The sequence below is a fragment of the Vidua macroura genome, chromosome 6 (assembly GCF_024509145.1).
Source record: "Vidua macroura isolate BioBank_ID:100142 chromosome 6, ASM2450914v1, whole genome shotgun sequence".
In the NCBI taxonomy this organism is placed as follows: Eukaryota; Metazoa; Chordata; class Aves; order Passeriformes; family Viduidae; genus Vidua; species Vidua macroura.
This window is the reverse complement of record NC_071576.1, coordinates 56,310,653-56,321,994: the sequence shown is the minus strand read 5'-3', so window position 1 is coordinate 56,321,994 and position 11,342 is coordinate 56,310,653. Positions and strand designations below refer to the sequence as shown.

Genomic DNA, 11,342 nt, shown 5'->3' with positions numbered 1-11,342 from the left:
TGTGGCCTTTGGCTCCTGGTCAGGAATGTGGGGCAGCCCCAGAGCAGTGGGAGCTGAGAACTGGGGCAGTGGCTGAGGCTGATGCAGGCAGGGCAGTGTTTACCTTGGGGGGTTGGCCCCACACGCTGAGTTTCAGCAGGATCAGGGGCACAGATGCTGCACTTTGTGCACCCAGGGAGTTTCTGTCCCCCCTGGAGATTTCCTGCCGGGATGCGGCAGTGCAGGGAGCAGAATGAAACCTGCAGCTCCCGTGGCCATTGCTGGCCTTTGTCCCTCTGCTGTGCCATCAGGCTGTGGGAATTTGCTGCTGTCACTGCCACTGCCACCCCAGCTGGGGGCTGTGTCCTCCTGGCAGCCCTTCCCAGCCCCAACACGAGCTCCAGTGGTGCCCCTGTGCCGTGTTGGGAGCATTTACTGGGAATGTGCCTCATCCCTGGGAGTATCCTTTTGTTCCAGAGCAGACAGACTCCAGAGCTTTTGGGCTTGTCAGCTTCAGAGTTTGATTGCAAAGGTGCCTGAAAGGAAGAATGACAATGAGGTTTGTCCAAGTGGTGCTTTCAGACCCCACCTGTCAGGATTTGCTTTTGTTGGAGGTTGTTGTGCATTTGCACTGCAGGGAATGAATGTCCCCTTCCCAATTCAGCCCAGCAGATCCAAAGGCTCTTACAGGAATATTTATCCTTTACTGCCCTCTGTGATAACTTAATCTCCACCCTGCCATGAGCCATTCCTTGAGTTCTCCTGGAGAAAACCTCAGAGCAGAGGAGTTTGCAAAGGAGCCCAGAGCTGTGTTTGGAGCAGAGAGAGCTGAGAGCTGCATCTGCCTGTGCTGCCCCAGCCTGGCAACATCCACATGGAGCAGCCTGGGCAGATGGGATTGGATGGAGCAAAATCCCTTCATGGAAGAGGTTTTCTCCTGTGCAGATCAGGCATGGGGCAGGCAGTGAACTTTGGAAATCAGCTGATTTCCCCAGAAAGGATCACCCCCATCAGCAGGAATGACAGGACCTGTGCCCACTGCTCAGGATTCACCCAGCCAAAATCAAGGGTAAAGGTTGGTTTGGGTCTGGGAACTTGAAATAACTTTGAAAGAGAAGAAATCACCTTTTTCTTCTTCCTTTCTTCCTTTTAGATGCTGGAATTGCCTCTGGATGTGTGCTGAGCTCTCACTGCAAGGGACTGCCAGGCCTTAATGGTTGTGAGTTCATGTTCTTGTCACTGGGGAATTAATAATTATTAATTATTAGTTGCAGAAATGTTTTCTGAAACCTTCCCCCTTTGCTGGCAGATCTTCTCTTTCTGCCCTTGAATTTACAGCTGTTCCCTGCTATCATTTGCCCTGCCTGAATTCCTTGCAGCTCCTAACTGGGAAAACCTGGGATAACTCAGAGGTGACATTTGTAGCTGAAAACCTGGGGCAGTTGAGAGGGGACACAAGAACTGTTTGTGTAGGAAAACGTGAGGGGATGTCAAGGAGAGCAAGGTGGCACTTTTGAGGGAAAAGCCGAGGTGATGTTTAGGGGAGAGAATGCAGATTTGTGGAGTAGAAAAGAGTTAATCAATATTGTACAGGAAGGAAAATGTTGGGGGTAAAACTCAATGTAATCTGTAGCAGACAGAATGAATATATTGGAATAACATTGACGTACTCAGTAACAGACAAGAAAAATTTTGGAGGCAAAACTTGACAAAATCTCAAGAGTAGAGAATGAACACTTTGAGGGAAAAATGAGGTGATGAGCACTGAGCATGTAGGGAAAATCTGGGGCTAAATCCGAGCTAATCTCTAGAGGAGAGCATGAAGATACTGAGAGAACATGAGGGAATCAGTTGTGGGCAGATGGGGAAATTTTGGGTAAAAATTATATGGAATAATCTGTAGAGTGAACATTTTGAAGTAAAAATTAGGTACACATGGAAAATTTTGGGGGTAAATCTTGACAAAAGCTCCATGGTAGAAAGTAAATAATAGTTTACTTAAACTAAAGGGAAAATGAGGGAATCAGTAGTGGACAGGTAGGGGAATTTTGGGGGGCAAAACCTGAAATAATCTAAAGGTTGAGAAATAATATTTTTGGGTAAAAGCAAGGCAATAAATTGTGGACAGTTAAGGAAGATTTTGGGGGTAAAACTTGAGGTAATCTCAAGGGAGAGTGTGAACACTGACAAACTGAGGCAATCACTGGGGGTAGGCAAGGAAATTTTGAGGGTGAAACTTGGGAAGATCTATAGGGCAGAGAATGAATACATTGAGGTAGAAATGAGGTGATCAGTAGTCAACATTAGGCAGAATTTGGGGGGCAAACCCTGAGGTAATTATGTAGGAACAAGAAGTGGTTTTGGGAAAAAATCTGACATAATTTGTAGGGGACAGAATTAACATTTGGGGGATAAGAGAAATAACCTGTGTGGTTTTGGTTTTAAAATCTAGTTGGCAAAGAGGGAACAAAATGGACATTTTGGTAATAAAATCTGAGTTAATCTGTAGAGGAAACCATGGGTATTTTGAGGCGAAAATGAGGTAATCAGTACTGGGCAGGTAGGGAAAATTGGGGGGTAAAATGTGAGATTATCTCTAGGAGAGAGCAGGAACATCCTGAGGTAAACTGAGGGAATTGCTGTGGACAGGTGGGTAAATCTAGGGATAAAACTTGAGGGAATCTCCATGGTAGAAAATGAATATTTTGAGGTAAAAAATTAGGTACTCAGTGGTGGAGAGGTAGGGAAGATTTCAGGGGTAAAATCTGAGATGATCTGTTGTAGCACAGAGGATGCACTTCATGGGGTAAACTGAGGTAATCAGTTACAGATAGGTAGGGAAATTACTGGGGCAGGATGAAAAACTGAAAGCATCCAAAGGGGAAAGAAGGAAAATACTGAGGTGGAAATGAGGAAATAGGGAGTGGATAGGTAGGGAAAAAATGGGAGTAAAGCTTGTGCTAATCTCCAGAGCAGAGAAAGAATGCTTTCTTGTAAAAAGTGAGGAAATCAGAAGGGGACCAACAGGGAAAATTTGTGGGGGAATCTCATATAATCTCAAAATGAGGGAAGGACTGTTTTGAGGTAAGCTCGGGACTCCCTGTGTCCTCCTCCTTGGCAGCAGCCAGCGGGGAAGGGAGAAGAGGCCTTGGGCTGGAGAGGGGCAGGAGAAAGGCACTGCAGGCAGAGGAACCCCCCTGGTGTCACCAGGGCATTTGTGGGGAACAGAATGGACACTGGGAGCAAATGGAGGTGATTGGATTGTCCCTTTGGGGGATGCTGGCATTTAGATCATTCCATCCATTTGGCTGCTGAAACTTCCCAGCCCAGGGCTTTGGCTGGCAGGGCAGCACAAAGATTGTTCCCTGTGTGGTGCCCAGATTTGGGATTCAGCTTTGCTGTTTAGATGAATTAGAGCTATAGCCCTGAATTCCCTGCTGAATTCCTGCTGGAATAATGTCACAGTGCCTCATGCAGCATGGATATTCCCACACAGAGCTGCTTATTTAACACCAGCTGTGCCAGGAACCAGCAGAAGATCCAGGAAAGCTCAGTGGGATCAGGACAAGGACAGGTTGATATTCCAGAGCATTTCCTATTTATAACCCTTTGCTATTTATTCATCCCCCAGCCCCACCCATGTCCCTGGGGGCAGCTGACAGAGTTCCCTGGAACTCAGTGGGTTCCACCCCGCTGAGCTCGGGCTCCAGGTGATGTTTGAAAGCAGCAGAAGGCGGTGGCCGGACGCGCTCCCGGCCGTGCTGAGGCAGCCCCTGTGCCCAGGGGAGGACATCTCTCCCTGCAGAAGCTGAGCTCATTCCAGAGCCTCGCGAGTGGCCTCTGGGAGTTCTTTTCCCTGAAGAAAGGGATGCACAGCCCTGCCTTCAGGGCACCTGCACTGTGACCCCCCTGTGAAAGCTTCCCCTCAGTTCTGCAGTTCCAGCTGGCTCCCTGAAAAACTCCAAACTTCATCCAAACAACACTTCATCCAACTCTAACCTTTTATTTTACAGCATCTCCGAGGGCATTGCTTGGGATTGAATTTCTGTGAGGGAAATTCCCTTGGCTTTAACGCTGCTGCTGGAGGCTGTCCCCAGGCTGGAAGGGAAGGGATTGGGGTGGCTGGGACATACCTGGTGGGTGTGTGGGAGCTCCAGGAGCTGGGCACCAGGAATTGCTGTCTGAGCTCCTCTGCAAACCCAGCGTGCTGACATTCCCAGGCAATGCCAGCTGTTCTTGGGCTATTTTTGGGATGTCAGTGGGCTCTGTCCGGGCTGCAGCATCTCCGGGTGCCTGTTCAGAGCAGCCCCTGGCCGAGGAGCCGTGGGCAGCCCTTTATCTGTGCCCATCCTGGCGCTGCCCGGGCATCCCAGTGCCCATCCCCGGGATGTGCTTGGCACGCTGCCTGCCACGGGCAGGACACTGAGGCACAGCTCCTCCCCTGCAGGCACCAAGGACAGGAGGGGCTGCTTCCCTTCCTGGGTCTCGGCCTCCTCCCACCCTGCGCTCCCGGCCAGCTGGGACACACGGAGGGAACACCGAGGAACATTCCTGGCAGGGAGCAGGAGTCCCCGAGGGCTCCGTGCAGCTCTGGGCCTGAGAACAGCCCCGGCCTCAGCCCCCACCGTGACTTTGGGCTGTGAGCACTCACCTGCAGGAAACGCCCCTCTGCAGGCGGGACCAGCCCGACACTCTCCAGAAGAACTTTGGCCACGGACCAAGGGAACCCTCAGGACTTGTCTTGCTCATTTCTCCCTGGAAAGGGACATGGCACAAGCACCTTTGCAGCCATCAGGGAAATGCTGGAAAGGGCAGGAAATCAGGGTTATTGGAAGAGTTTTGTGCTGTCACACAACTGTTCACCTGTGCTGTTCCACAGTCAGATGCTGGCCATGGAGCTCTGCCCTGTGGACACTCCAGGGGCTAGTGTGGAAAGCAGCATCAGCATAAAAGAAGGAGGTACACTGGCATAGGAATTCCCTTGCTGGGACTTGGCATTCCCATCCCAGGCAGGACATTGCCATGACCTGACACTGGCTTGGTTGGAGCAGGGTGCTGAAAATGCCCAGGCTGTGGGTTCAGTCCCCAGATGAGCCATTCACATAAGGGTTCAACTTGGTGCTCCTTGTGGGTTCCTTTCCACTCAGGATATCTGATGACCTGGAAATAAAGACTAAACAGTTTTCACTGGCTTTTTAAACACAGAGGTTTAATGCAGTAGAGAGTGCGAGCCACAGGGAAAGTGGGGGGAGGAAGGAGAGCATCAGGTCTCACCTGGCAGGTGTCGGATGAGCGGCTCGAGCAGAACCGAGCCCCGGCGGGGCCCCGACCCGCACCGGGCACAGCCGGAGCAGGAGCGGCAGCGCCGGGCTCGGCCCCAGCGCCCGGCCCAGAGGGGCTCCTCCGGCCCGCGGCGATGCAGCCCCGCTCGTTCCGCGGGGCCGCGGGCGGGAGCGCGCACCGGGGGCTCCGGGAGCGCGCACCGGGGGCCGCCGCACTCGCAGCCCCGCTCCGTGTCCGCCAGGGGGCGGCGCTGAGGGAGCGGCGGCCTCTGAGGGGTCCCGGGGCCGGCACGGGCGGTCCCCGCGCCCCGCCCGCTTCCAGCCGCGATCCAGCGCCTGCTCCGGGAAAGCGCCGCCCTCCTGCCGGGCCCGGCACCGGCACAGCCGCGGCTCCCCGCGGCCGCAGCGAGACCTGCCCGGAGCCCCAGCGGGACCGCAGCCCCGCACCGGCCGCAGTCCAAGCGGGAGCGGCAGCGCCGGGCTCGGTCCGCGCCCGTCCCGGAGCGGCTCTTCCCGCCTGCAGTGAGCCGAGTCTCTATTCCAGCCCCAATCCCGCGTCGGTTCCGCGGCCCCACGGCCCGCAGCCCGCCCGTCGACGGGGATGCGGCTCAGCCCGGCACCCCCAGCAAACACCGGCAGGACCCAGACCCGAATTCCCTGTCCCGGGTCCCGTTCCCGGCCCCACCTCAGCGCCTCGAGCTCCGCGCAGCACCGGGAGCAGCCCCCGGTCCGGGGCTCCGCACAGCGCTCCGAGCGACGGTCCCGCCGCGTCCCGGGATGAGCATCCACCGCACAAAGCGGAGCGGGCGCGGATCCGCCGGGATTTACGGGCGCGGGCGGGGCGGGGCCGGCTCAGGTGTGAGGGGCGGGCCCGGCTCAGGTGCGCGGGCCCCAGAGCGGCTGCGCGGGGCGGGGCCGAGGGGATTTAAGCCCCGGGAATCGCCTCAGGAGCCATTTGCCCCCTCGGCGCTCAGGGCGGAAGGTTGCGGCCGCGCCGGGCTCCATATCTTTCTATCTCTGTATTTATTTTCCTTTCTGCTTCTCTTTATCTCTTTTTCTCTATATCTCTCTCTCCCTTCCTTCCACCCCTTCCCCACCCCCTACACCCTCTCCCCCCTAGCCCTCCCCTCCCTCCCCCCCGGCCGGACCCCCCCTACCCCCCTACACACCCCAACCCTCCGCTACCCCTCCACCTTCCCCCCTCCTTCCTCCACGCTTCCTTCCCCCCCCCCCACCCCGGCTCCCACCTCGGCTCCCACCTCTCTCTTCACCCTGCTCCCCTTCCCCCGAATTCCTCCCCACCTGCTCTGAATCCTTCCCCTCCTTCCTTCACCCTTCTTTCCCCTCTACCTTTTCCCCTTCTTTCCTCCTCTGCACCTTGACCCTCCCAGCTGTGCTCCATCCTCGTCCTCCACCCGTCCTGCCCCCCTCACCCCACCTGCCCCTGTCCCCCTCCCTGCTCCCCCGATCACCCCCACCCCCCCCCACCTGCCCTCCTTCCTTGGCCCACCCTGACCGCCCCCGCTGTTCCCCTGTTCCCGTCCTCTGTCCCCCCCTCCCTCTTTCCCCCGCAGCCGCGGGGCTCGGGGCGCCGGAGAATAAAGCCCAGAGGGCCGGAGCCCGGTGCTCCCCACTGTCCCTGGAGCCCCCACACGGGGCCGGGCCCGCTCGGCGGGTCCCCCCACACCGGTCAAACACACCGCCCGACACCGCCGGGGCTCCGGCTTTCCCTACATCACACTGGGGGTTCCCGGGGGGGGCCGGGGCTGGGGGGTCAGGGAGGGCCCCCTCCTCAGGAGGGGGTCCTGGGGTGGGGGGTGGGTTAGGGGGGGAGGGCCCCCTCCGGAGGAGGGGGTCCCTGGGAGGGGGTCGGGGTGGGCCCCCTCCGGAGGAGGGGGTCCGGGGGAGGGGGTGGGGCTGAGGGGGGCACTCCCCCCTCCAGTCCCGCCCCCTGCCCCGGATCCCCTCCTCCGGACGGGGCTCATCCCGGCCCCCTCCCCGGGACCCCCTCCTCCGGACCGGGGCCCGGGGGAGGGAGGGGAGCGGGTGGGGTGGGGGCCAGACGGGGAGGGGCCGTTTGTTTGTCGGGTGATCTCTGTGTGTGCTCACGCTGCAGAGTGACGTGACCCCCTCTGCTTCCCCCCCCACCCACCCGTCCCCCCCTCCCTCCCCCGGGCCCCGGTCCGGAGGAGGGGTCCCGGGGAAGGGGCCGGGCTGAGCCCCGTCCGGAGGAGGGGATCCGGGGCAGGGGGCGGGACTGGAGGGGGGAGTCCCCCCTCCGCCCCGCCCCCCTCCCCCGGACCCCCTCCTCCGGAGGGGGCCCACCCCGACCCCCCCCGGGACCCCCTCCTCCGGAGGGGGCCGTCCCCCCCAGCCCCCCCCTCACCCCGGGACCCCCTCCTGAGGAGGGGGCCCTCCCTAAAGCCCCCAGCCCAGGACCCCCTCTTCCAGAGGGGGCCCATCCCACCCCGGGACCCCCTCCTGAGGAGGAGGCCCTCCCTTCACCCTCCCCCAGGACTCCCTTCCTGAGAAGGGGCCCTCCCTGACCCCCAGCCCCGACGCCGCCGGGGAGCCCCCACTGCGATGTGGGCAAAGCCGAAGCCCCGGCGGCGTCGGGCGGCCCTTGACAACCGCACTGGGGGACCCGCCCGGCCCCGTATGGGCTCCAGGGACAGCGGGGGCGCCGGGCTCCGGCCCTCTGGGCTTTATTCTCCGGCGCCCCGAGCCCCGCGGCTGCGGGGGAAAGAGGGAGAAGGGGATAGAGGAGGGGTCAGGGAGGGATGAGGTGGGGTACGGAGAGGGGTTTGGGGGGGTTGGGGAGAAGGAGGGGGAAAGGGAAAGGCCGAGTGGGGAGAGGGATGGACAGAGGCGGGATAGAGGGGGAAGAGAGGGGAGTCGGGCTGGGGAGAGGGTAGGGAGAGGGCCGAAAGGAGGAGCGGATGTACAGGGGAACAGGGAGAGAGGGCAGGGGAGGCTGAGGAGAGGGGAGAGGACGCGGGGGGCTGGGAGGGAGAGGGGGGGGATGGGGGGAGAGAAAAAGAAGCTGGAGGGGTAGAAAAGAGGGGATAAAGTGGGGAAGAAGGAGGAGGATAAGGGCAGGAGAAAGAGGGGGAAGAAAGAGCGGTAGAGGAGGCATCGCCTGAGCCCCGCCGGGAGAGCGCGGCCCAGCAGCAGCCACCCCGAGCTCTGAGGGAGCAAATGGCGCCAGCGCCGCTTTCTGGGCATTAAATCACCTCGGCCCCGCCCCGCGCAGCCGCGCTGGGACGCCGCGCACCTGAGCCAGGTCCGGCCCCGCCCCGGGACCGCCCCTGAGCCCCGGAACCGCCCCAGAGCCCGGGACCGCCCCGGGACCGCCCCTGAGCCCGGGACCGCCCCAGAGCCCGGGACCGCCCCAGAGCCCCGGGACCGCCCCTCTCGCCCGGGACCGCCCCAGAGCTCCGGAACCGCCCCAGAGCTCCGGGACCGCCCCAGAGCCCGGGACCGCCCGGCCCCGGGGCCCCGCCCTGCCCGGGATGGCGGCAGGACCATCGCTCCCGGCCCCGCCCCTCTCACCGGGCCGGGCCGGGGCTGCGAGCGGCACCGGGACCGGGGCCTCGGCTCCGGCTCCTGCCGCTGTCTCTTGGGGTCCCGGGCGGTGCCGCCTCTCCCCCGCCGGGCGGGCTGCGGGGCCCGGCCCTGCAGCACTGAGTTGGGCTTGGAGCCGGCACCGGGACCGGCAGGAACCGCTCCGGGCCGGGCGCTGGGGCCGAGCCCGGCGCTGCCGCTCCTGCCCCTCCCGGCTGCCCGCGCCGGGCCCCAAGCGCGGCCCTGGGGCTCCGCCGCCAGCCCCGCCCGCGGCGCTCAGTCGCTGCTGCGGAGCTCTCGCTGCGGCCGGGGGAGCGCGGCTTTGGGCTGTGCCTAAGGCACGGCTCGGAGCTCAGAGACACGGACTCGCCCCGGCCGAAAGAGCCGCCTGCAGCACCAAAACACGGCCTTTGGCCTTGCAGTCAAGTCCAACAAAACGCTGCACTTCGGCTTCTCTTGGTGAGCCCAAACACTCAGCACTTGGTCTCCTCCTCAAGCCCTGCAAACACAGCATTTAGTGCCTGTTCCTGAGCCCCAGCTCTGGCTGTGGGACCCTGCTCTCAGGACTCCAAAATGCTCGATTTACTCTCTGCTTTTAAGCTCGAAGCCCGATTTAGCACCCCCAAAAAGCAGCACTGGGTGTCTCTTTGTGAGCCCCAAAACTGCCCCAGTCCCTCGCGTTTGGAGTCCCCACAAGTGCCCCGGGCCATGGGTGGACCCAGCTGGGCACCAGCAGCAGCTCCCTCACCCCCTGTGGGATGGGGAAGAAACCAGAGACAAAAATCCATCTCAGAACACTTTAATAAAGGAAACCAGTCAAATACAATCATTTAATATTAATGACAACACATAATAACAGTGAGAGCAAAAATAACAGTGAAAAATAATGAACAGGAAGGAGAGAGAGAAAAACCCCTCCACACCCCCCTTTAACATTATAAATCCAAAATGTAATCCAGAGCACCACAAACTCCCTCTGTGGGGAATTTCCATATTCCTGTTATTTTCTCTGTGGTCCATCCTGGGGATTTGTGGACTAAGGAAGGCACTGGCTGCTCCTCTGGGCAAGGGAAAGGCTCCTGTGCTATTCCCAAAACCAGAACACCTGGAATTATGCCCTGGGAGCCCAGTCTGGTCCTTCCAGTCACTGGGGGTCACCCAGAGGGTCTTTACCTGAATAAAGTGAAAATGACCTCCTGGTCCAGTTCATTTCCAGCAGGACTGGACACTCCTGGCCAAGGTAACCAGTCCATGGAAGTTGGACCGGTGACAATCCAGGAGGATTTTAAGTTGGATTCCTGCAGATTTCATTGTGCAGAAGCTCCAGTTCTTCTGGGCACCTCTTGTTTAAATGTTTCCCTGCTGGAAGAGGTCAATTAGTCTTTTTCATGGCCAGATTGCCAGAGGCAGGGAAAACCAACCAGCATTCCCTGCACATCTCCATCACTTCCATGTCCACCTGCAAGGAGTGGCTGAAGGACAGGAGCCAGCCCAGGACAGGCTCAGAGATGAGGCTTCCAGCCCAAACCACTCCATGATGATTCCACAATCTCTCCCTGCATTAATTTTGCATTGTTTCCTCTCAAATATAAATGATTTATTAAAGGAATCACTTAAAAATGGTTCCAGGAATGAAATAGGGAGCGTCAGACACTCAAAATCATTCCCATGTGCATCAAATCATTATTAACTGGAAGCCTGTTCCCTTATCTCTGTCCTTGTTTAGCTTTCCTGGAAATCCTTAGGATCCCACAGTTTCTCAGAGACATCAGCTGGGATTATTGGAAGGTTTGCTCTCTCAGAAATCCAGGGGGCTTTAGAACACTTGTTCCTCTACATCTTTATCCCTTCCTCAGGTTTCCCCCAGAATGGTGTTGTAGGAAAAGTTTGGAGTTACTAGAAATTCATCAGGTTCTAGTTGAGAAGCCCTCTGCTTCTCAAGTGTTTCGAAATTTGTGGAATTACCCCCAAACATGCCCTAGGACACTGCTGTGAAAACACCAATCAGAGGAATATCCTGAAAAGAGAAAACCGCCTCCAGCAGCAGCAGGAATGATCCCATTTCTGTTCTTACCTGGTCTCCAGCTGCTCCTGCCAGAGCTCCCAACAGCCACTGCCATTCCTAAACAGGAGCTATGGAGGACACTCCTGCTGTCCATGAGGGTGAGGAGGCAGTTTGGGATGTTCTTTGCTGTGCAATCAGACAAGAGAGTGTCAACGATCCTGTGGTCCCTTCCAAGCCAAAGCAGCCCGTGATTCCATGGTATGACCAGCACCTCTCCCAGTTCCTTTCCAGAAACATCCTCCCACTAACCCAGGATTTCCCCCCTCCTCTTTTTGCTCCACATCAGAGATGAGCTTCCAAGTGCCACAGGCATGGGAATTTGAAGTGTCCTGAAGGCACCTCCACTCACACTTTAATTTTAAGCCCTCTACCACTGATGACTTTGGATGTTCTTTTGTTAGGAACACCCCACCTCTGCTTCTTTAGGCATTTTCATGTGGGAGATAAAATAA

General features: G+C 58.6%; 1 protein-coding gene and 1 long non-coding RNA gene across 2 annotated transcripts; one reads left to right on the top strand and one right to left on the bottom strand.

Moving 5' to 3' along the window:
• Positions 1-4,003: 4,003 nt before the first annotated feature.
• LOC128809309 (uncharacterized) lies at positions 4,004-4,881 on the bottom strand. The gene is made up of 3 exons (XR_008437681.1): positions 4,843-4,881; positions 4,631-4,734; positions 4,004-4,288 (listed from the first exon to the last, which is right to left on the bottom strand). It is a non-coding gene; the product is annotated as an uncharacterized LOC128809309 (long non-coding RNA).
• A 514-nt stretch (positions 4,882-5,395) lies between these two features.
• On the top strand, positions 5,396-9,162 carry LOC128809041 (basic proline-rich protein-like). The gene is made up of 5 exons (XM_053980734.1): positions 5,396-5,537; positions 5,584-6,243; positions 7,204-7,307; positions 7,777-7,917; positions 8,515-9,162. Exons 1-5 carry the CDS (start codon positions 5,396-5,398, stop codon positions 9,160-9,162), a joined length of 1,695 nt encoding a protein of 564 aa, XP_053836709.1.
• The last annotated feature ends 2,180 nt before the right edge of the window (positions 9,163-11,342 follow it).